The sequence below is a fragment of the Panthera onca genome, chromosome A2, assembly GCF_046562875.1.
Source record: "Panthera onca isolate mPanOnc1 chromosome A2, mPanOnc1 haplotype 2, whole genome shotgun sequence".
NCBI classification, from domain to species: Eukaryota; Metazoa; Chordata; class Mammalia; order Carnivora; family Felidae; genus Panthera; species Panthera onca.
The window spans coordinates 78,702,333-78,727,658 of record NC_138340.1 but is presented as its reverse complement, the minus strand read 5'-3'; the positions used below and the strand labels follow the sequence as shown (position 1 = coordinate 78,727,658).

General features: G+C 47.5%; 1 protein-coding gene across 1 annotated transcript in view; it reads left to right on the top strand.

Annotated features, from left to right (window-relative positions):
* Window positions 1-19,655, top strand: part of CDHR3 (cadherin related family member 3) — a 65,820-nt gene extending 46,165 nt beyond the window's left edge. The window contains exons 10-19 of the mRNA XM_060632274.3: window positions 999-1,101; window positions 1,998-2,096; window positions 3,993-4,219; window positions 6,160-6,331; window positions 7,868-8,118; window positions 10,267-10,448; window positions 13,433-13,446; window positions 15,088-15,119; window positions 17,472-17,520; window positions 18,967-19,655. Coding sequence (XP_060488257.2) covers window positions 999-1,101; window positions 1,998-2,096; window positions 3,993-4,219; window positions 6,160-6,331; window positions 7,868-8,118; window positions 10,267-10,448; window positions 13,433-13,446; window positions 15,088-15,119; window positions 17,472-17,520; window positions 18,967-19,268 — 1,431 coding nt within the window. The 3' untranslated portion in view covers window positions 19,269-19,655. The remainder of the gene's footprint in view (window positions 1-998; window positions 1,102-1,997; window positions 2,097-3,992; window positions 4,220-6,159; window positions 6,332-7,867; window positions 8,119-10,266; window positions 10,449-13,432; window positions 13,447-15,087; window positions 15,120-17,471; window positions 17,521-18,966) is intronic.
* The last annotated feature ends 5,671 nt before the right edge of the window (window positions 19,656-25,326 follow it).

The following is a 25,326-nucleotide window of genomic DNA, read 5'->3' as shown; positions in this document are numbered from 1 at the left end:
GGTCTCAATGAGCTGTGCACCTTTCCCTACAGGGCTCCTGCCAGAGGGTGACGGGGAAGGAGAGGAAAGTGGAAGGCAGAAGAAGGTGGGGGCGTGGTCTGGGAGTAGGGGGAGGTCTTTGCCTCAGAGATAGAGCCTCAGGGAGGAGAACAGGCAGCTCCCAGGCATCCTGTCTCCACCTCTCATCCCAAGCCCTTATTCCACCCCCAAGAAAGTCTTACCAATTTAATGCACACGTGTCAGCTGAAAGATAATTTCTACTTTTTTCTGTTTAGGAAATTAATACATCTTCACTGTAGAATGTAGAAAACACAAATGGCATTACCATTCAGTGATAGCCACTACTAACATTTTGATATATTACCCTCTTGTCTTCTCCGTGCATAGATTTTATGTATATTCCATAAACATTTCATTTCATTTATTTATTTGTTTAGTTTATTTATTTACTTTGAGAGAGAAAGAGCACACACACACGCAGAAAAGGGGCAGAGAGAGAGAGAGAGAGAGAGAGAGAGAACGAGAGACTCCCAAGCAGGCTCCACACTGTCAGCACAGAGCCCGATGTGGGGCTCAAACCCGCGAACCATGAGATCATGACCTGAGCTGAAATCAAGAGTCGGATGCTTAACCTGCTGAAGCCACCCAGGCGCCCCAGCTGCATAAATATTTCAAATGATGGAAACATCCCTGCATATGGGATTCTATATTGTGTTTCTCTTCAACTAAGCTGAGACATTGAGCCCCCCTACTGTTGGACAGTAGTGCTTGATGAATGTCTTGAAACATAGATCCTCTCCTGGTAAATTCTTCTGAATCAATTCCCCAGCAGTGAGCAAAGCTATGGATGTAACTCATTAAAGCTCCTCTAATAGGCAACCTGCTTTCCAGAAAGGTTTTACATATCCAGTAACAGCGTATGAAAATGTCTTCTCTGTCGGTTGAATTAAAAGGATTGTTTTTACTCTGTGCAATGTGCTATCTCTGTTTTAATCTAGCTGACTGGTGACCTAGATTATGAAAATACAAGCAATCTAGCAGCTGACAATATGTATGCTGTGATAATCCAGGTTCAGGATGTTGCCCCTCCTTACCACAAAAGCAAGTATCATTTTTATCGACTTCATGAAGCTTTATTTCAGGTAGCAACAACTAAACTGTGCTAGGCAGTACTCGGTATTGGGGTAGGCATTTGTGTTCAAAAGGAGACCTCAGAAACCCAAACACTTGGGAATCAGCCCAGCCTCCTCCTGTCCTTTGCCAGGCACGTGTAACCGGTCTCCAGGTCCTTTCTCCTGCCCTGCCCCCATCTGCTAGCAGTGCTAGAATGCAGAACCTCTTCTTTCTTGGCTCAGTTATAACACTAAGAGTCTTTGAAGGATCTTTCTGTCTGGCTTTTGTCTTGCCCTTTTCCGGGGCACACTCCGCATTCTGACAGTGATTTTCAGGAAATGCAAATACCATCATATCACTTCTTTGCTGAAAGCCCTCCAAGTGTCTCCCGGTAGCTGTCAAGTTCAAATTCAAAGTCTCTGGCTTGGCACACAAGGACCTTCATCTCTGGCCCCTGCCTGACTCTCTGGTTTCAGCTCTGGTTGCCCAGCCCTAAGCTCCCCCTTTTTCCAACGAGGCCACCAGCTTGCAGTTTTCCTGCAAGAGTCGTGCAGTTCTATACTTCGGTATCCACACGCATGCCCAGAACCACCCCCCCCCCACTTACCCCCACTCCACCCTGGCCCCATTTGTGTAACTCTGAATATCCCCGTGAGCCAGCCTGCCCTTCCTCTGGTGTCCACAGTGACCTGTACATGTATTTAGTAAAGGGCCACTGCCCTATGCATCGTGAAGGCAGGACCCACCAGGTCTCATTCACCTTGCACCCCCTTTATTTTGCTCAGAGCCTGGTACACAGCAGGTGCTTTAAACATGGTGAATAAACATATGAGTGAGAATGGGGTATTACAATTAAATTTTTTTTTTTCTATCTCTGCTTTTAGATAACATCTACATTTACATCCTCACGGAGCCAGAAAATGAGTTTCCTCTTGTCTTTGATAGCCCGTCCTACGTATTTGATGTGTCAGAATTAAGGCCAGGTAAGTAGCAGACAAGACCCAGACCCCAGTGCTCTTGATAGACTCCTCCTTCCAGACACGCCCTCAGCAGAGGGGAAGTTCCCTCCAGCACAAGGGCCCCGCGTGGTGTTGTGCACAGCAACTCACAGCTCATCCGTGTTTATTGCACCTCTTATTCCTTTTTAAATTGTCCTTACTGCTGAGGAGCCCTTCAGGTGAAACCTAGATTTTGAAAACTATTGTTTAAACTGCATTTCTCCAAACCCCTGATTGCTTCCTTGTCTGCGTGCCTGATTCTGCTAATCTTCCCTTTTTTGTAGCCTAAGTTTTCCCTTGGTCTCCACTGTGATTTTTATCCAGCTCGCTCAGAGAATAGAAATTTAAAAATAGAGAAAAGATTTCCCACTTGTAGGTTTCCTTCATTTAAAAACAAAATAAAGACATTTTATCTCCCATAATAGGATTCCCTGTTTTTGCCCTTTGTTGACACCTTGATTTCTCTCTTTTTTTTAAAGAAAATTTACTTTTTAAAAAGTTTATTTGTTTTGTTTTTAATTTTTTAAATGTTTTTATTTATTTATTTATTTATTTTTGAGACAGAGAGAGACAGAGCATGAACAGGGGAGGGGCAGAGAGAGAGGGAGACACAGAATCCGAAGCAGGCTCCAGGCTCCGAGCCGTCAGCACAGAGCCCGACACGGGGCTCGAACTCATGGACCATGAGATCATGACCTGCGCCGAAGTCGGATGCTCAACCGACTGAGCAACCCAGGAGCCCCTAAAAGTTTATTTATGTGTTTTGAGAGACAGAATCCCGAATCCCTGCGGAGCCCATCTTGAGGTTAGAACTCATGAACCGTGAGATCCTGACCTGAGGTGAAACCAAGAGTCAGACTCTCAACCGACTGAGCCACCCGGGCGCCCCTCCTGACATTAAGTTTTACACAAAGCATAAAAAGAGGGTCTGAAGAAAACCTTTTAATTCCTTATACCTTATCCAGTGACCAACAAATGCAGTGGTAATAGTCTTCTTATAAATTCACAGATCTTATTACAATTATGGATTACCTCCTTTGGGTCAAGCACTTAGTGCTGGGGCCATATAGTTAAATAAGGGGTGTCAGCCCTTGAGGAGTGCAATATATGAGAAAAATCTTCTACAAAACAAGCAAGCCAGAACTCCAGCAGCCCCACCAACAAGCTTTGTAAAATAAGCAAAATGGAACAGTATTTAAAATTCTCTACTCCAATCATCATCAATTGCTAAACCCTTCTAAAAATTGTTTCTTTTCCGGGGTGCCCGGGTGGCTTGGTTGAGCATCAGACTTCGGCTTAGGTCATGATCTCGTGGTTTGTGAGTTCGAGCCCCACATCGGGCTCTGTGCTGACAGCTCAGAGCCTGGAGCCTGCTTCGGATTCTGTGTCTCCCTCGCTCTCTGCCCCTGCCCCGCTCACACTCTGTGTGTGTGTCTCTCTCTCTCAGAAATAAATAAACATTAAAAAATAAAAATTGTTTATTTTTTATCTTGTTTATTATAAGAGCAATTCAGGCTCAACACAGAAAATTTGAAAGATGCAGAAGACATTTAGACAACAGGGAGGCAAAGTGAGTACCTATGAAAATGGTCTTTGCTGTGTTGCTTATGATCACATCATAACTGGCAGACTTGGAGTCTATATAAAGGCATGGATTGTCTTTTACACCTTACTCTACTGCTTGGATCTTAGGGCCAGTTACCCAGTGGGTGTTCATTAGCGTGATTTAGTTTTAATAGAATAGAAGACATAAAACATACAGAGTTTGAACAGCAAAGAGACCTCCAAAAGTCTTTCTGCCCATGGCAGTGAGAATGTGTGCTCATGGAGCCTCCCCTCACCCCCAAAGCAGTACTAATCTCAGGTGCTTTATTCTTCCAGCTCGAACCCGGGTTGGACAAGTGCACGCCACTGATAAAGACCTCCCCCCCAGCCCTGTCGTGTACTCCATCTCCGCCGGAGGGGCCAGCTTCCAGTCCCCAAACATATTTTGGATCAATCCCCGGACAGGAGAACTCCAGCTGGTGACTAAAGCTGACTACGAAACAACCCCCGTCTATATTCTCAGAATCCAGGCCACCAGCAGTGAGGACACAAGCTCAGTCACGGTGAGTGGGGCTGTTGGTGTGTTCATAGCAGCCCGACTGGCTAACGTGGGCTCTCTCTGGCACCTTCCGTGGCTGTAGCAATGAGGAATCTTAATGGAGCCCATCCTACAGGTGTAACAGGACATGTCTAGTGGTTTCCAGGACAGCACACACGGACACACCTAGCAGAGCCCGGGAAATAAAGATTGGCATCCGTAGACCCAAGGTTGTAACATCCGTAGACCTCTTGGGAGGTCACCAAGATTGATTAGCGCTGTGTAGGGCAAGCTTCCGTCTGCGGATCTCTCTTCGCTTTTGCAGTGGGCATAGGCTAGCGGTGGGATGCATACACCCAGAAGTGGGATGTGGTACTGTAGCCCTGTGTTTCCCCCCCTCCTCTGTAGTTTTGTCATGTTCCTACCCCACCTGCATTGCATCAGATAGGGTAGACCTTAAAATGATGCGTCTTGCCCAGGGCCATGCTGGTTCTCAACTTTTGGTGTTGAGCATCTGGTTAAATGCAGATTCTGAGTCCGCAGGTCTGAGTAGGCCTCAGAATCTGCATTTCTAACACACTTCACGTGATGCTGATGTAGTCGGTCCGTGGCTGCCCTTTGAGTAGCTAGGGTTGAAGAGGTCTGTGCTGTCTGTGGTTCGGATTATCCGAAGGTAATATGACGGCCACGAAGATGCAACTATTTCTTGGTCTTTCCCATCAGTAAAGTGAGGAAACATAAGGCAACATAGACTCGTAGCTAGCGGCAGGCAGCCCCGTGTGACACAGGGAACAACTGCTTCAGTCAGGAGATGGAGTTCATTTCTCAACTTTGATCCCAAGTTTCCAAGGGGGTCTGAACAACGCTTATCTTTGTGTCCCAATTTCTCTCTCTCTTAAATGGAGAGCCACCTGATAACCCATCGCCTGAATAGTCCAGTCCCTCTGATGAGTGGCTTTGAATTAACGGGACACGTTTTTAATGATGTGTGAGGCTCGGCATTGCTAGCTGAGCAAAAGACGGGCCAAGTTGAAGATAATTGTAGTGTTTGTTAGGCTGGGTTTTTGAGAAAAAATGAATGGACTCCACTTTGGGAGCTAACTAGAGTGAACATTTCAATTTATTCCCGGGCTCAGAAATAGCTGAAATCCCCAAATTTCAAAGGTAGAATGAACACGATTCAAAATTCATAAGCCTTTAAAAAGGGTGATGATCATATACGTCCCTTTCAGGGCTGACGTCCTGTGATTCTGTGCTGGCAGGCGTCCCAGGCCGTATTCCAATTCACCAAGCATAAAAGGCGACGATGAAGGAGAATAGGCTGGCTCCTGCTTGTGACAGGTTAGGGCCACCAGCTTCGCGCGGTGCTAATAGCCCAGGTTACATATGAGATCCTGGCTTAGCCCGGTTGACTCCTTCTATCCCAGTGGTCCTCAATCCCGGCTGCATATTAGAATCAGCTGGAGAACATTTAAAAAAGTGCCTGGGCCCCACCCTCCAGAGAGTCCAGTTCGTTTGGTCTGGAGAGGTCCCATGAAAGTGGAGCCAGGGCCAAGAACTATTGCTCTATGATCCAAAGTTAAAGACAGAACCTCCCATTCACAAGGGTGATGGGCAAGGAAGTATAGAGCATCACCGTAAATTTACAATCATTACTGGGAAAACCACTCAGCATCATCTGGGGATGAGCCCATGAGTCTGGATGCATTTGTTGGGGGCGGGGGACAGACCTGAGTTCAAATTGCCTGAACTGCGCCACTCACCAAACTGAATGGCCTGAAGTTCCCCTCCTTAATCTCTCTAAGCCTCAGTTTCCTCATCTGTAGAATGGGAATAACCATATTTTTTATCTCAGGCGAGGTTCAATGAGCTGGCTCACCAAAAGTGCATAGCCCGGTGCCTGGCACACAGAAAGGTCTCAGTAAATTTTAGCTGTTAACCACGGCCGCCTTCTTGCTGCTCTAGGTAACTGTGAACATCCTTGAAGAAAATGATGAAAAGCCAATTTGTACCCCAAACTCTTATTTCCTGGCCATCCCAGTGGGTTTGAGAGTTGGCACAAACATTCAGAATTTCAAGCTGACGTGTACTGACCTTGATTCCAGTCCCAGGTCTTTTCGTTACTCCATTGGCTCAGGTATGCTGTTTCCAAGGGTCCTGGTGTTGGAGGCCTCAGCAGCTGTTGAGGGAGAAGGGGGTCTGTGCTCACACACGGATTTGGGCACAGTGTGTTTGGGTGGGGGTGTTTTAAGTGAGACAAGCAGGGATGAGGGGCGTCATGGTCGTGTGCCTCATAACTCCTTACTCAGGCTTCCCTGTCTCACCTACCTCTTCCCAGGCTCCCATCCGTGGTTGCCCAAAGGCCAGAGGAAGAGTGAACCCCATTGATGGCACCCCCATCCTCTACAATTCCCAGCCCATCATGATTCATGACTCATATTAATGTAGTTTTAAAAAAATTGTGTTTTTGGTCCATCTCCTCAACCACTTCTTTTCCTGCAAGCTAGTAGTGGGGGCAGGGAATCCCAGTCCTCTCTCTGGATAATAATAGATTAAATAGATTAAATGCATTTTGAAACGTGTCCTCAGGAATTCTCTTCTACTCCATTCATTTTCTCTCTTTAAAAATATACCACTGTGGGGGAAAAAAAAAAGAGCACCCCTCAATGGAAATTAGACAAAAATAGCTCATCTAATGAAATGCTGGGGCCAGAGACTTAAACCCAAACAGGCAGAGCAATTCCAGGTGAGAGAGTAAAAATCCATCTCGGCTGCTGGCTGAGCCCTGGCAGAGCAGAAACTCCAACAGCAAGAAGCCTCTCGAGCAGGCCGTGTCACAAAACCCAGGGGCAGAGACTGCCTGGAGACTGCCGTTGCCGAAGATGGAAATAATCCATACTGAGAACCCTCAGGCCTTGATGGAGCTCTTCACTGCTAAGGGAGTAAAAATTGCATCATCTCCTGCTCCATTTACTGGTTTTCAGTCGGTAATGAGTCTGGAGCCACCAGAGGAATGAGCAAGGACTGCTCGGTGGCAGCCTTTCCGCCCTGGGCACTCAAAGCTGTGAGCCTTGAGCCCCAGCCGAGCTGTGGGGGAGGCGGGTGTGGGGTTGATTCAGGAGGACCCGGGACTGCAACCCTTGCCAAGCTGGGAGGTACCTTCCTTTGGGGGATCCGTGGACATCTGCCACCAGTGTGGCTAGTCAGGTTCCACGAAAGGCCACGGAGTGAACTTGGCTCATGGCTGGAGACGTGGCCCCCTCTAGCCTCTTCCTGCCCACCCAATGGTCTGAGTGTGAGTTACACAGCGTTACCAAATAAAGGCTGACAGCAAGAACTGGCTAGAGAGGCTGCCCCAGGATTATTAAATCTCCGCCTGGTGTGCAGGAAGATGGCGGCCATTCTCCTGGAACAGGTGTGGTGCTGTTCTTTTCTGCTTCGTTCCTGTCACAGCCACACTGTTTGTGAGCAAGAGTTTCCCTGTACCCGTGAGGTCTCTGGTGTGGTTAAAGTCCATGTCCTATCACTGACCTGACTCTGGTGCATCAGAAACACCAGTCTACACCTGAGGTGTGCGTGTTTGAGGAAACGATAGAATGCGGTGTTCTTCTAAGCCCTTGTTTTTCTCCCTTTTCTTCCTTTCCCCCCAATCCTTGTCTCACATCTCATTTAGGCAATGTCAACAGTCACTTCACCTTCTCTCCCAGCGCTGGGTCCAACGTGACAAGCCTGCTCCTTGCGACACGCTTTGACTATGCCAGTGGGCTTGACAAAATCTGGGACTACAAACTACTCGTCCACATAACTGATGGCAACTTGCTGTCTGGCAGGAGGAAGGCTAAGGCTCGTGTTGAAACAGGGACAGTGACGCTGAGTATTAGCATCATTCCTGACCCAACCACAATTGCCACCACAACCTCCAGGGTAAGGGCTTTGGAACCTGGACTCCCCACATACATCCCTTGTGATTTACATAGATGGAGCCCCGGGACCCAGAAGAAATATGGGAGGGGCCAAAAAGAGTTGAGGTGTTAGGATGTTGCCAGGAATGCCAACCATGGGAGAGAGAGAGAGAGAGAGAGAGAGAGAGAGAGAGGTAGAGATGGGCTGGATTGGAGTCATCACTGGGTGGTAAACAAAAGATCTGAGTGGGGCACCTGGGTGACTCAGTCAGTTGAGCGTCTGACTTTGGCTCAGGTCATGATCTCACAGTTCGTGAGTTCCAGCCCCACATCGGGCTCTGTGCTGACAGCTTAGAGCCTGGAGCCCGCTTCAAATTCTGTGTCTCCCTCTCTCTCTGCTCCTCCCCCGCTCATGCTGTCTCTCTCTCCTTCAAAAATAAAAAAATAAAAAATAAAACATTTAAGATCTGAGTGAGACCTTGGACTTGTAGAACCTATGTTGGGAAAGAAGGATGTGCATTTATGCACTGATTTATGATAGGTCAGGTATTGACCACCTATGGTGCTTGTGGCACAGGAGCCAACTTTCATGGGCCTGCAGCCAGCAGCTCCCTTTACAACCCCTTCTGTGCTTGCTCTTAAGAGCCATTGCAAGTCAGTGTCCATAAAGGCAGGTAACTGCCAGGTATATTCTTCTCCACTTATTTTGAAGAGTCCCTGTGTGCCAATCTGTACCCTACTCCCCACCTCTATTCTAAAAGAAGTCATTGGTTCGATCTACAAATATTGACTGAATACTTATAATATGCCAAGCGCTTTGATGAACAAGCCGAAAATGATCTCTGCTGTCATGGAGCTTATAATATAGGTCAGTGGTCCCCAGACCATCAGCAACAGCATCACCTGGAAACCTGTTAGAAATGCCAATGCTTAGGCCTGCCCCAGAATATTGAAGAGGAGTTACACCTCGCCCAATGTGATCATCACCATGACCTCCAGGGAAAGATGTTGGGCGCTGGAGTCCCCAACCACATCCCCAGAACTACTGGATCAGAAGCTCTGGGAGTGGAGCCCAGTGATCTGTGTTTTTAATAAGCCTCCAAGGGGATTCGATGTGCACTAAAGTTTGAGAGCCACCGATCTTGAGAGGGAGACAGATTACGAGCAGGTATTGAAATGAGCACATTAAGTACAGATTGCAGTAGATGGTAACAAGAAACAAGCAGGCACCATAATCAGACCAGGGTGTGAAGGAAAGGAGAGGCTTGGAATCTGACAATAGGATTATCTCCCCCTGCTCCTGGGAGGGACTGGCTTATATTTATGGTGACTCTTTTGTCCCCTTTCCTCCTGCTCCTAGTGAAGTTGTGCCCCTTTAGTCAGCGGCCCCACACTTGCAGTATCCTAGAAGACAAGTAATCAGAACCTTAGACAGCTACCTGTGACAGGCGGTCAAATTCTGCTTGTCCGAGCCCCACCAGGAGCTGGTCAGTGTCAATTTCCCATGTGCCGGAGTCAATCTTACCCCAACGGATGGAGGCATAAGAAAGTCTTAAGGGCTTTCTGGTGTGGTAGGAGCCAGTGACTCCCCTGAGTAAGGAGTTTCCACCTTTTGGGGACTTACAACCTGACCCAACTGTGACATCTCCAGCCCCGAAATCTCCATAATTTATTTGTTATCTATCTCCCTCTCTAGGAAGCCAATGCCAAACTTGGGGTTTCACTGTGATGTCGGCCCCCTCATCTGGCAGTGTAGCTTGTAGTGAGTGAGCACTGAAAAGCCTACAAAGTGTTAAAAAGAACAGCTTTTGTGGCACATGCCTTCCCAGTGAGAGACAATGGCTGTATCAGTCCTGGGGTGAGGCCATGATTTGGCAGGAAAAAAAGCCAATGGGATCTTTAGTGTTTGGGAAGAGGGGAAAGAGAATAAAAATAGGCTTGGAGCTGCTTTTCAGTTTCCTAAATTTTCTGGGTTTTGATCTCATGGGTGCTTGGAAAGACTATAAATAAGGTGATGGGTTGGTTGCAGCAAGAAGTCTGAGCACACAGATGCCTGGTGTAGACAGCAGGAACAAACAGCAGAATCAACACTCAGCATGAGACAGTGCTGATGTCAAAAATGTCTCCCGAAACCACACTCCACTCACTGTCCCCCACTCTGTCATTCAAGCCACAGATCATCCGCCAGGTCCTGAGAAAAAACGTTTATTCTTCATCAGCATGGTATGTGCCTTTCGTCATCACTTTGGGCTCCATGTTGCTTCTGGGCCTCCTGGTGTTCCTGTTCGTCCAGTTGGCCAAAGCCATCCACAGACACTGTCCCTGTAAGGCTGGGAAGCACCAGAAAACTCTGTAAGTTGCCAGCGGGCTGGGCCCTTTCCACCACTTCCTTTAGGACATTGTTTCTGGGGCTGTGGGGAGAGGGAAAGGTGAGAATTAGGCTTTCTCCACGGGACAGAGAGGGGCAGAGAGGGCAGCTGGCATGAAGGAAGGAAAAGTGGATGGGGGGAGGGGATCTCAGCCCCCCCCCCTCCCCCGCCTCAGTCCTGGTACCCTCTTCATCACCTGTGGGGCCAGGAAACACCTGCTTTGGTTTTCCTGGGCACTCACTCTGTCCTTGATGTGTTCTCAATGAAATTGGGGCTTCAACCCCTTGGTGACCTTGCCCTGGATAAAAGCTTCAGGAAAAAAAAAAAAACCAAAAACCTGGTTGTGAGTAGTGAAGGAATATGCTGTGTTGTTATTTGTAGAATATTTAAAGGATGGGATGGAATTAGAGGAAGCGCAGAAAACTGATAAGGGAATTAAGCTCTTGGCTCCAGTGACTCACTGGGCTTTTGTGTGACTAAATAATCATTGTTCTTTCGCATGTGACCCCAATCTCTCACTCTCAAGGGCTGTCAGTGGAGGCCTGTTTCCCCTCCCTCCTGTTCGCTCCTGTTCCCTCCTGCTCCCTCCTGCTCCCTTCTGCTCACTAACCCGCCTCTTACCCTGTACTCCGTGGAGTGTCTCTTACTGGCTGAAGTGAGACATCAGAGAGAGCACTCAGTTGTCCCACGCTTCTCCAGACCCAGTTTCTTGAGTCTCAGAGGCTCCTGCAATGACAGCATGATGGTTCTGAGCCCGGGATTTGGAGAGAGACACGGCCTGGTTTGGATCTGGGCTTTAGACAAGTGACAACCTCTGTGAATCTCAATTCCTTATTTGAGGACTAAACAATGAAATGAGCAAAATCAAAGAAAGCACTTAGCACCGTTCCTATACTTAATATAGTATTTTTTAAAAAGTCTTGTTGCATCATTTTTTTGTGGCTGAGTCCCAGTGAGCTCAGGATTCCAGATTCCAAGTTCAGCTCCATGTTCAACTACCTCAGGGGGTCAGAATCTGAGTTTTGGCAAAATGGGGGGATGATAAGATCTCACATGCCTTTTAAAGGTATTTTGAAGATTCGCTAGTACTGTCAAATCGTGTAAAACCTACGGATGAAAAGACTGTACCAAAGTATAAGGCATTAGCATAAAGATGTGCACTGCATCTTGCCATATTTATCGGGGAAGTTTGTTGCTATTGGCAACCTTGACTTCAAGGTAAGAAATCCTTGAGCAACTGCTGAAATTAAAAGAGGCATTTTTGTTTGGGCTCTACTCACAAATTGATTTGGAAGAAGAAAATAACTCCAAAAGAGTGACACTTAAGCTTGTGAGGATGGTGGTGTTCCGTAATGGGATTTGGGCGGAAGTTCTTTTTTTTTTTTTTTTTTTTTTTTAATTTTTTTTTTTTTCAACGTTTTTTATTTATTTTTGGGACAGAGAGAGACACAGCATGAACGGGGGAGGGGCAGAGAGAGAGGGAGACACAGAATCGGAAACAGGCTCCAGGCTCCGGGCCATCAGCCCAGAGCCTGACGCGGGGCTCGAACTCACGGACCGCGAGATCGTGACCTGGCTGAAGTCGGACGCTTAACCGACTGCGCCACCCAGGCGCCCCTGGGCGGAAGTTCTTAAAGGGAGTCATCCAGTAGACACTGCACCTCTCAAGCAATTTATGGTTACGTGTACCTGGAACCTGGTTGCCCTCACTTACATTCTAAATGGGAATTGTTTTCAACATGGTTGACTCAAAAAGGAAAAACTAGCTCGTAACACAGACCCAGGCCTGGCCTCTCTGGAAATTCGTTGCACCCTGTGGCTGCCAACGTTTATCCAACAGCAAAGAACAAAATTAGAGTCACAGACCCAGCAATAGCACTACTAGGAATTTATCCAAGGGATACAGGAGTGCTGATGCATAGGGGCACATGCACCCCACTGTTTATAGCAGCGCTTTCAACAATAGCCAAATCATGGAAAGAGCCCAAATGTCCATCAACTGATGAATGGAGAAAGAATATGTGGTTTATATATACAATGGAATACTACTTGGCAATGAGAAAGAATGAAATCCTGCCATTTGCAGCAACGTGGATGGAACTGGAGGGTATTATGCTGAGTGAAATAAGTCAGTCAGAGAAGGACAGATATCATATGTTTTCACTCATTTGTGGAACTTGAGAAGCTTAACAGAAGACCATGGGAGAGGGAAGGGGAAAAATAGTTATAAATAGAGAGGGAGGGAGGCAAACCATAAGAGACTCTTAAATACAGAGAACAAACTGAGGGTTGATGGGGGGGGGGGCGTGCAGGGAGAGGGGAAATGGGTGATGGGCACTGAGGAGGGCACTTGCTGGGATGAGCACTGGGTGTTGTATGTAAGCGATGAATCGTGGGAATCCACCCCCAAAACCGAGAGCACACTGTAGACACTGTATGTTAGCCAACTTGACAATAAATTATATTAAAAAAAACTAGAGTCACAGAATCATGGAACCCAAGGTTATCATGGGAAGGGGCTCAGCATCCACCCCCATGTCTTCATGTTATAGGAAAACAGGGTTTAACTGCCAGCCCTTGAAGCTTCCTGCTGTGAGCCAAGCCTTCTGCTCCAGCTGGCTGCTGGGGAGAGACAGGAGGCAGGAGAATTGCCAGGCAGGCTGGTCATGCCCTCACCTGTGCTGTCAGAGAAAATGTATCCCCTGATGTTCTATAAAGCAATAGTTTTCAAACTTTGATTGAACTCCCAGAACCTCTTTAGTACCAAACCAACGGCAACGGAACTGCTCTGTTTGGAGCAGGGGTAGGAGCCCAGTCTTCATTTTAGTGCCCATGGCTGGCCCCTCTTTTAATCAGTCCCTGAACCCCAAGGAATACAGTTGCCCAGAGGCCCCAGGTTATCACATGTGTGCCAGTGCAGGTTACTCTTAGGTTAATTCTTGTCCATCCCTTTTCTTCCCTCTGCAGGGTGAAGAAAGGAGGTATGTACCAGGCCTATTCTCTTTGTTTGTGTCTCTCGCTATTGTTGATTTTTGCTTGCTCTGTTGTCCTAAATAAAAGGGTTCCAACGTGGCAGAGAATCAGGGTGCAGTTCTGTCTTGGTGAGTTTTCAGCCACATCATCTGTGGGTGAAAGAAACAGAGGTCAGAAGTAGCTGCAGAAAGGGAAGGGCGGGGTGCATGGTGCCATCAGTGTGTCAGATCTCTCCTGTCATTTTATTTTTTATTTTTTAAATTTTTATGTATTTTGAGAGAGAGAGAGAGCACACAAGCAGGGGAGGGGCAGAGAGAGAGAGGGAGAGAGAGAATCCGAAGCAGGTTCTGTGCTGTCAGCTCAGAGTCCAACAAGGGGTTCCATCTCGTGAACCGTAAGATCATGACCTGAGCCAAGACTAAGAGTCAGATGCTTAACCGACCAAGACACCCAGGCGTCCCTCATATCTCTCATTTTAGTCCTGCCTGTTCCCTACCCAGAGTTGCCTCCACTCAGCTGAACTTCAGCACCTAAAGGTCTGTTCCCCTCCAGCGGGACAGGAGTGAAGAATTGTCTGTGAGTTAAACACAGCGTCTACTGTGCTGCTGCACGTGGATGCGTGTGGCTCCTCTTAAGGACAGCCGATGCTCTGTATTGGACAGATGCCTCTTTTTCAAGAACAAATGACACTTTATGCTCAGACTGTAATGGATTTGGTCATTTCCACAAGTTATTTGGATCAGGCTTGTCAGAAAGGGGGGCTGGGTGCAGTCGGATGGGCAGGAAGAGCTGGGACTTTGGATGAGTTGAGCGAGGTCCATCTGGATAACTCCAAGCCTGAGGGGATGTCCGCACCCAGCCCCGAAAGTTGCTGCCTCAAGGGGAATCCAGGCTATGGGAAGAGACAGGACAGAGAACTGGAACGTGTGTATGTTGTTGTTGTTGTTGTTGTTGTTTTAGAGAAAGAGGGAAAGGGGGAGAGAGAAAGACTCTGAAGCAGGCTCAACGCAGGGCTCGATCCCACAACCCTGAGATCATGACCTGAGCTGAAATCAAGAGTCAGATGCTTAACCAACTGAGCCACCCAGGCACCCCAGGAAAGTGGATTTTTAAAAAAAGATTGCTTTAATCACTCACCCCATAGGCAGGTGCCTCTGACAAGCATAAGGCACGTCTAAGCAGGGTTAGAAATCTGATTATAATGTTTATTGATCATATCAAATGAAATGATTTTAATGAGATCTTCACAAACTGTCACCCACCACCCTAGCTACTTTTTTTTTAAAGGGCATAGAGAATGGATGCAAAGAATCCCCACATTATGAACAAATGTATCAACCAGATCTTTCTGATCTTTCATTAAAAGGCTAATTTCCCAGGTCCAGGAATAGCAGTAAGTAGGAAAAGAGTAAAATCGTTTTTAAAATTCTGTGTATTATTATTGTTGTGTGTGTGTGTGTGTGTGTGTGTGTGTGTTTCTGAGAAGGTAGAAAGCTGTCAATAAACATGTCTACAGAGAACTAGCTCCTTGTCATGTCTGCAATACTAAGTTCAAAGCCTGTTTAAGAGAAATCCCATTGTGGAGGTAGAATTTTAAGGTCAATTTAGTGTCCAAGAAGCTTCACTCCTGTCTGTTCTATTCCCTGCAGAAATGAAGAATACAAAGAGAGGGGTTTTGGTGGTAAGTGTGCTGGCCATGGGGCAACAGGCTTGGGTGATGTGTGGTGGGGCACTCCCGTCCCCTCTCAGGCAGACCCTGCCACAGCCCCACGGGGGTGGGGTGGGGGGAGGTGGTATTTATCATTCAGAGAGACGCTTGTATTTGGCCACTGGAACAGATTGCTGTGTGACGAGCTCCTGATAGAATTTGTTCCCTCCACTGAACATGTCTGCTGATATATTTGCAGAAGAACTGGATTTCATAAATATGGAATAGTGGTGTTTATTATCTACACCAGCTCTCTGGGAGACTGAGCTGGGGGAGAAGAGCTGAAGACCACAACTGGAACTTCAGCCTTCAGTGGGATTTATTTTTTCCTTGCTGTTCCACAACCTTGAGGAAAAGTGATGGAGACAGAACATTGCTTGGGCCAGGGGTCGGCTCTGCACACTTGTCTGTATGATCTTGCAGACTCCCTTGGCCTCTTTAAGCTTTAAATTCCTCATCTGTAAAATGGGAGCAACACCTGCCCTGAGCTTGCAGGTGGGGAAATATTTTGAAAGTTGTTAGAGTCACATAAATGCAAAGTGATACAAGATAGTTGGAGAGTCTCCCCCCACCCTTACCTCCTTGTTTTTCTTTCTTTCTTTCTTTCTTTCTTTCTTTCTTTCCTTTCTTTCTTTTCTTTCTTTCTTTCTTTCTTTCTTTCTTTCTTTCTTTCTTTTCTTCTCTTTCTTTCTCCTTTTCTTTCTTTCTTTCCTTTTCTTTCTTTATTTATTACTAAAATTTTTTAAATTTATTTTTAATTAAAAAGATTTTTAATGTTTATTTATTTTTGAGAGAGAGAGAGAGCATGAACAGGGGAAGGGCAGAGAGAGAGGGAGACATGGAATCCGAAGCAGGCTCCAGGGTCTGAGCTGTCAGCACAGAGCCCGATGTAGGGCTTGAACCCATGAACTGCGAGATCGTAACCTGAGCTGAAGTTGGATGCTTAACCGACTGAGCCACACAGGCACTCCTATTTTTTTTTTTTTTAAGATTTTTAATTTATTTTGAGAGAGAGAGAGAGAGAGAGAGAGAGAATATTCCAAGCAGGCTCCACACCAGCAGTGCTGAACCCAGTGTGGGGCTCCAGCCCACAAACTGCAAGATCATGACCTGAGCTGAAATCGAGAGTCGGATGCTTAACTGACTGAGCCACCCAGGTGCCCCCCTCCTTGTTTTTCTTTACTGAACCTGATCTGCCCACTGAGAAGTGACAGAACTTGAAGGTGACTCCCCAAATCTCCCTCAGCCCCTGATAATAAGATTTTGTTGTGATCCCGGACCCATACATTTGGGGAATGACATGCACAACGAAGAAGACAGTCCAGGGCACCAAAATCTTTGCCTCAGGTCCATCACCTAAGTGTTTACATGTATGGGCCTGTCTACGAGCGTGAGAAAGAGCTGATCTCTTATCTCCTTAGCCTCATTGTCTAAGGCAATATCCCTGGTGATGCCACTCAGAGAGCACCTTAGAAATATGTAACATTAAATCAATCAATTAAATAAGTAGTCCCCATGGCCATAGAAGTGCAGCTGCTGAATTGTTTGAATGGATAAAACCCAGATGGTCTCCACTTCCTCTGTTTTTGGAGTGGAGTAGCCATGGGCCAGCGTGCAGATGATGGCCTGTGTGATGCAAACTGGTGCTGGAAAGGCCACAAGACTCTGAACACAGTCCTCATCAGCGTGCTAAAGAAGGGCATCACTGGAGGGCACCTTGGGAGGGAAGGGGGTGTTTCCGTGCTGACAGAGGTCAGGTCCTGGAGGGAGGCACAGAGAACAGGGGAAGAAAGAGATAAGGAGCACAAGGTCTCGGTAAGGGGGGCACGCCCAGCGGTAACATTGTATCAGCCGAGGAAAGGGGTCGCAGCCATAGCCCAACGCTGGGAGCATGTGAGTGCTCTCCTGTGTCCACCTTGCCCATCTGCCTGACAGATCCCGCTCAGGCAAAGTAGATCTCAGCCAGGGTTGTATGGCATCTCTGCTCCACTTTCCGTGAAGCTGTAGCCTATCATTCACTCAGGGCAGGATGAATGTCCTCCCGCCCTCCCGGGCCCCCAGGTGTGCCATATTCCTGCTCATGACCTTATCACTCTATATCGTCCACCTGTTGTCAATGGCGCCCACTGATTGCAAGCGTTGTGCAGGCAGTAACCACACCCGTCGTGTTCACTGCTGCGTCCTCGGCCTTTAGCACAGCGCCTATCAAATAGGCTAGTGTCAAGAAGGCCCTGGGTAAGGTACGCGGGCTGTGAATATGAGTGGCCTGGCCCCGGGGGGAGGAGTGTAGGGTTGTGCTTGAAGCTGTCTCTTTCTTCTCCATAGGAAACGATCCAGATGAACTCTGTCTTTGATGGAGAAGCCATCGACCCAGGTAATTAACTGGCAATGCCATCCGAAAGGTGTTTTTCACATTCCAGGTTGGTGGAGTCATGGAGGACCCCATCCAATCTCCTGCCCTCAACTCAGTTGGTCCATCATTCGGTTATGTCGCCTGACCTTTCCCGCTGCAACACAGCATGAGATCACCTCTGAGCAGAGCTGGCTGGCACATGCTCCAGCACATGACCATGTGTGAGGCCTCAGAGGATTTCCACCTGACGCCTCCTGCCCTCTCTCGCCTCCCTTCCCAAATCACAAACCAATTCAGCGGACTGGTGAATTCTGCCTGCTCTTTGGAGCTCAACCTCCTCCCCCGGTCCTTTCTGAATGCTCCTCACACCATCCTATTGGTAGTGAGAGATAGGGAGAAATGGCAGGCTTGGCTCCTTTTCCCCCTAGATCAGGGCCAAGAATTTCTTCTTGGTCGGCAAGATGAACATAAGGTAAAGCTGGCCTCCAGAGCTCCCGTCACCCCCATGAAATCAGCTCCAAATTTAGCTCCTTTACACACATCCCTCCACTTACAAAGGCTCAATTATAGATGTGAATAAAGGGAAGGAAACCAAACTCGGGAGGCAAGCGTGCTGGCTCCCTGCCACCCTCACATGCTAGCGGCTCGGTCCTTCTCGGAAGGATGGCTCCTCTCCAGGAGAGGCTGCTGCTGCTGCTGGAATTAAATTTCCCTCTATTATTAGGTACTTGTTACCATAATGTGCCCACATTAGCATAAGTGCTGGTGGGATCCCCTGCCGAGAGGCCACTCTTGCCGCAGGGAAATGGCAAGAGCCGGGGATCGCCTGAAACTCCAGCTTCTGGGGCAAAAGCCGGGGAGGGCCAAGGCTGCTACCTACATTTGTGGGTTGACAGAAGGAAAAAAAAAGGCGGGGGCGGGGGGGGGGGGATGAGCAAATTGAACTAATGTGAATAAACACACCAATTAGTGTCTGCCACGCTGACACAATAAAAATGGCTCCCTTGCACCATCTCAACAGAGGCCAGACTCAGTGTCCGTGTCTACCAATCTCTGCTAACCTAACATAAAAAAGCCCTTTCCTCCTTATGTGGTGACTTCCTTTCTCTATCTGGGATTCCGGGGGCTCTCAAAACAAACCCTTCAGAACATGATGGGTAACCCCATTAAAAACGGAACTGAATTTATCCAGAACTGACACGGAATTCAAGATTTATGTGGCTTTCCAATCTCGCAGCCGAGAGCCTGTCCTGAGCCTCCTCACCCAGGGAGGCATGATATTTGCTATCTGTGGGGTTGGAGCCCTGTAGCTCGCGGAAAGGGCGGGCTGGCAAAGTTTGTGCCATGATTGTGCCTAGTGCCTTTCAGCTTTCCCTCGGGGTAAGAACTGAGCGGGCTGGAGATGGAGGAAGAGAGCATCCTGAATTCCCTCGTTTATATGGTGGTTGCGTATTTTTTTCCCTCTAGTTACTGGGGCAGTATATGAATTCAACTCAAAAACTGGAGCCAGAAAGTGGAAAGATCCCTCAACCCAAATGCCAAGATGGCAAGAGCCCAGCCCCCACGGAGCTGCTCCAAGTAGACCTGTTGCAGGGGAAGGGGCCGGGCCACCCGGGAGCACCGGCGAGCAAGATGGGCTGAGCGGCAAAGCACAGGTTGAGGATGCAAACCCCAGTTCCAGAAACCAGGATGGCAAGCTCGGCACCCCCAAGAGCAGAAACACAGCCCTCACGAGCAGGGCTTCCCCCAAACTGCACCCAGGAAAGTAATGGGTACCTGGTTGTGGGGCCCACAGTGCAGCACAGCGGAGGGACCTTGATGGCCCTGGGATGCTGCTTCTCCCTAAATTCCATGAGGGCAGGTGTGGGAGTGCCTTAGGGGTGAAAACATGGTCTGAAGGGACTGGGAGATCCAGGGTCCCAAATGGAATGTTTAAAACAGACAGGGGTGGGGCGCCCGGGTGGCTCAGTCGGTTAAGCACCCGACTTCGGCTCAGGTCATGGTCTCACAGTTCATGGGTTTGAGCCCCACGTCGAGCTCTGTGCTGACAGCTCAGAGCCTGGAGCCTGCTTCTGATTCTGTGTCTCCTTCTCTCTCTGCCCACCCCCAGTCACACTCCATCTGTCTCAAAAATAAATAAACATTAAAAAAAATTTAAACAGACAGGGGCTTGATTATCTAGTTGCCTTTTTCTGAGACAGCACAGGTGAAATTTCTCTCGGGTCTCTGTCCTCTGATCAGATGAACCGTTAGCTATTGGAGGAGGAACCGTGTTTCTTCTTCGTGGTGACTACTGGGAAGCTTCATTCGGTTCACCCCCTAGGAAGTGCTTAGGACTTCCGACATGAATGCTGAGGGCTCCCCTCACACCTGGTTTCATCTCGATTACCTGCCCTTTGTGTAGTATCACTCAGATTGCCTCCCTGATAAATACACTCAAAGCCACACGCCTTTGTAGTCACCTCCGATCTTTTTTGAAAGAAGCAGGCCAGAGGGAAAAAAAAATGGATGAATATATAATGAGTTATTCATCCAGGAAGAAGAACACACAACGCACACCTTTTTTTATTCTTCTTTTTTTATGGAGGTGTAACTTATATTCAATAAAGTGCACAGATCTAAGGTATTCCACTCATAATAGGCTCCCCTCAGAGATAACCACTATTCTGATCTTTATCATCATAGATTAGTATCGCCTTTTCGGAATTTCGCAGGAATGCAATCACACGAAACATGCGCTTTTGTGCCCTGCTTGTTGTACCCAGCATCACGTCTGTGAGATTCATCCGTGCTGCGCTGAGGATTAGTAATCCAGTTCTCCTCCACTGTGCGTCCTCCTCATTTGCAGGAGTATGCCTCAGTTTCTTTATCCATTCTGCACTTGGGCGGCCGCTTCCAGTATTTTACTATGATAAATCCCATCACTATGAACTTTCTTGTGCAGGTGTTTTGGTGAGCATAAACACTCGTGTCTTCTGAGCATGTGCCCACGAGGGGAATTGTTAGAGCCACTGCTGGGATCTGCGAAGAATTCCAAAGTTGGTGGCTCGGATTTACACTTCCACCAGCAACGCCCAAGAGTTCCAATCGCTTTGGAATTGGTGTTGTCGGCCCTTTTAATCTTAGCCATAGGGTTAAAATTTCTCCGGAAACGCAATCACTCTTTCTCAAAGCTGAAACAACACCCCCACCCCCACCCCCAGCTGTTGTGTTCCCAGTCCAACCACAAGAAAGGACCAGGCGAGAGTCTATTAGAGCAGCACCCCTCTCCCCTCTCCCAGTTGGGGAGCCAGATGAGAACTCCCAATTCTGCAAATGCAGAACTTCGAGGGAGCAGCTGTGTATTTACTGTGTGCCTCTGCACCCGTGTGACTTCTCAAGAGAAAGAAACATTAAAAAAAAAAAAAAAAATGTCCCGTCCTGGCCTAGAGCAGGCGTGATTTATTAATAAGGGTTGGTTGCCGGGGAACTCCCTTGAATAGATTTAAATTTTGCAAAAGGAGGCAGAGCTGTTCATTTGTGGAGGTTAAAGTGGGTGAAGTGGCTGATTACCCATTTAAGACTCCACAAGTCTGTGCAGCCCTGAGTAAAATGCCTTCCTCAGAAGCTCTCAGCCTCAATGCAAGTAAAATGAGGCTCAGAGAAGGCTGAAGGGGGACCTAATAACTGTTTATGAGCCCATTAAGGATGATTAAAAGGAGAGCAGCAAGCATCTGTTCCCCCTTCTCCAGCGATGACAGGCCAAGAGGGAATCAGGCTTCTCGGCCAGAAGAAGGGATTTAAGTCGGGCACAGGGAGGGACCTCCTGAAGGCTGGTGTCTGTTTGAGGAGCTCAGAGTCTCCCCTGGTGATGGGCGGGAAGGGCCGTTTGTCTTCCAAAGCCCAAGATGTGAGCCCCAAGGAAGCCAAGACACAGGGTCAGCAGAGGCACTGGGCAAAATGTTCTTCGGCCAAGAGAAAATCTGCTCTTTCCCTTTGCATATTTGACTACCAGATTAAGAAAATCAGAAGTCTGAGGCCCAGGACTGAGGCCATTTGTTTTCTAACATTTACCAGGTTTGACGGGGCAAAAAAAAAAAAAAAATTATCTGAATAAAAGCCGGGGAGTCCTATGAATCTTGTGCAGATTTTCTCACATTTCCCTTTCGAGGGGCTTAAACACATATGGACTTATTGTAGCTAATGTTGAGTTGCCCCAGATTCTGAGTCATAAAATGGAGACAGAGATGTTCAGGGATTAGACCACAAAGGGACCCATAACTGTTGAGGGATCTGAAACCACGTGGCGAATGACGGAGTTCCAGTGGGGGGCACGGTGTTACAAGCACGCATGGCTCACGAAGAGAAACTGGGCAATGACACTTTTGCTCCTCAGAGCCCTCTTTCACATCGATACTTCTGTCACTTGCCTTTTAATGCAGTGTGCTTTGTGATGGCTCAGGAGACTGAAGCAACGAGATGAGTGAACATTGAAAATGGTCTCTATTGAAACTTGGCGTTTCTCATTCCAAACTTAATGTGCATGTTTATAACTCCCATTTGTCCAATAAATATTTATGGGGCATCTACTGTGAGTCAGGTGTTGATTCATTAGTAAACAGCTGCCCCGAATCCCTGCCCGTAAGAAGCTTGCATTCTGTCTGCCACGACTGACCTTGGCCTCTGCTGATAAGCCATCCCCAGAAGTTCTGTTCCCAATCCCATCCTGGCCTGTTTGTTTTTTGGTTCCTTGAGTGTTCTAGCCGAAAGATAGATGAACCCAAACTTTCCTGGAAGAACATATAACTCAGAACCATTTAAATATTTTTTTGTAAAAGACTTCACGCAGAGCCCTTTGTCAGAAAAGAGTTGAGGGGTGCCTGGGTGGCTCAGGTGGTTAAGCATCCGACTTTGGCTCAGGTCGTGATCTCACAGTTCATGAGTTCAAGCTCTATGTCAGGCTCTGTGCTGACAGCTCAGGGCCTGGAACCTGCTTCAGATTCATATCTTCCTCTCTCTCTGCCCCTCCCCCACTCATGCTCTGTCTCCTGCTCTCTCAAAAATAAACATAAAAAAAAAAAAAAGAAAACAGTTGAGATACCTGAGTAGGGGGCCCCCAGCCTGGCATACATCTCCAAATGGCAGCACCGAGCCAGCTGGAACTTCCGTGTGTAGAGAATAGATGTATCCTGAGGCCAGTGAGACATCTGATGTGGGAACTCAGGGAAAAGGTCAAACATAGGAGGGATGGGGAGAGACTCAGACCCCCGAGACCTTCTTGTGTGTCACCTGCATTGGGGGCGAGATGTGGCTCCTGCCCTAAAAGGGCAAAATCCAACCAAAAAGATAACCACCTCATGGAGAAGACAGCCAGCTACCACACAGGTGCTTTGCGACGACTAAAGGAGCTGCCGAGGTCCTAAGTGCTGGAGAGAGCAGGTGTGGGCCACCGCAGCCTCTGAGTATAATGGGAGACCTGGAGCCTGAGGGGCTTAAAGGTAGAGATGAGTTCCAGGTGGGAGAAAAGAAAAATTTTGAGCAAAGGCCAAAGCATTCGGAGTCTCAGACTTCAATCAATTTTCTACCGGTGTTTGTCCTGTGTAACCTGAGTGAATAACCCCATAGATAGCCCACTGGATACCAGCAAGCACTCAACAAACATTTGTAGAGTTGGATTGAATCATGCAAGCTTGCCTTTAGTTTTCTACCCAGGTCACGTGACAGAGTCACAGCATTTCTCACTAGATCTGGACAAACATGATAATCAACAGCAAACAGTCGCTGAGTGCCTACTAGGTACCAGACACTATTTCAGGCTCTGGGGAGATAGCAGTAAATAAAACAATGTTCTCACCGGTCCATATCCTGGCAAAGGATGAGAGACTGACGATGCAAATGAACAGTCGCCAGACCATATATAAAAACAGAACTCTGACCCACAACCTGCGGGAAACTGCCCCCCCCCCCCCCCCCCCCCCCCCCGCCCCATCTACAACAAGGGCACAGGAAGCCAGCCTTTTGTAAGTCAGACTTGCAGGAAGCCACATTGTGAGCTCTAGTAACAATCTAGGAAGGTAAATGATAACTTCTGTAACAATCTGCCCACAATGGCCAGGACTTGATTAATAACTGACACCTTCCCTCATTTTTATATCCACTTCCAATTTAGGACCAACCACAGAAAGCCAAATATCCACTCCTCATCAATCACCCTTCCAGTTAGCTCACCTGCGGCCTCCCCATGCCAACAGCCTCCAATCAGGGCACCTTTGGTCCAGTATTAAGCTCCCTGCCTTAGTGACTCTGCTAAAATTCAAGTGATGGAGATGAATCCCTTGCTACAGTGAGCTATGAATAAGTAGTAGCCTTTGCTTTTCTCATATGGTTGGTCTTCATTTATTTCCACAGGAATGATAGACAAGTGGATTATATATACACTATATATAATATATATAGGTATTGTACATTATATACACTATATAATATGTGTGTATATATATATGGTGTGGGTATATACATATACATATATGTATATGTGTGTGTATGTGTGTGTGTGTATATATATATATATATATATATATATATATATACACACACACCTCCATCCACAGTGTTAATGGTGGTAAATGCCATTGAAAAAAATGAATGGGGTCAGGGTTATGGAGGGTGGGGATAGCCACTCTAATGAGGGTGCTCAAGGAACGCCCCCATGATAAGATGAGAATCTATTGCTGGAAGTGGGGAAAGAGCCATGCAGGTAACTGGGAAGAGGCTCCAGGCTGGAAATACAAAGGCAAGGGCAAGCCAAGGATCAGTAGGAGGAACAGAGTGATGAGCATGAGGCCCAGAAGTGACTTCAGAGGGAGGCTTGTGGGGAAGTGGGCAATACATCTGTGGGGAAAGATTGGGAATGTGTCACCTGTGGGGCGTGTATGGTGAGGGGGTGGGGAATTGTGTGATCATCACATAGGACTTTGTGGGCCCTTGTAAGGAATTTGGCTTTTACTCCAAGTATGATGGGAGCCTTTGCAGGGTTTTGAGGAGCAATAGAATTTATGGTTTTTTTAAGTGTATTTACTTGTTTTGAGAGAGGGAGAGAGAAAGCAGGTGAGGGACAGGGAAAAAGAAAGATAAAGAATCCCCAGCAGTCTTCGTACTACATGCTGAGCCCAATGGGGAGCTCAGTCTCACAAACTGTCAGATCATGACCTGAGCCAAAATCAAGAGTTGGATGTTTAACCTACTGAGCCACCCAGGTGCCCCGATGTAATTTATTTTTTCATTATTTATTTATTTATTTTAAAAAAATTTAATGTTTATTTATTTATTTTTTTTCAACTTTTTTTTTTTTTTTTTTTTTTTTTGCGACAGAGAGAGACAGAGCATGAACGGGGGAGGGGCAGAGAGAGAGGGAGACATAGAATCTGAAACAGGCTCCAGGCTCCGAGCCATCAGCCCAGAGCCTGACGCTGGGCTCGAACTCACGGACCGCGAGATCATGACCTGGCTGAAGTCGGACGCTTAACCGACTGCGCCACCCAGGCGCCCCATAATGTTTATTTATTTTTGAGAGTGAGAGAGACAGAGAGAGAAGGAGACATAGAATCTGAAGACAGGCTCCAGGCTCTGAGCTGTCAGCACAAAGTCCGACACAGGGCTCGAACTCACAAACCATGAGATCATGACCTGAGCCGGAGACGGACGCTTAACCGACCAAGCCACCCAGGCGCCTCATTATTTATTTTTTTTAAAGCATCTTTCTGATTGCTGACTTGAGAATAGACTTCTGGGAGGCAGGGAACAGGGCTGGAAGTAGAGAGACCAATTAAGTGGCTATTGGATTAATCC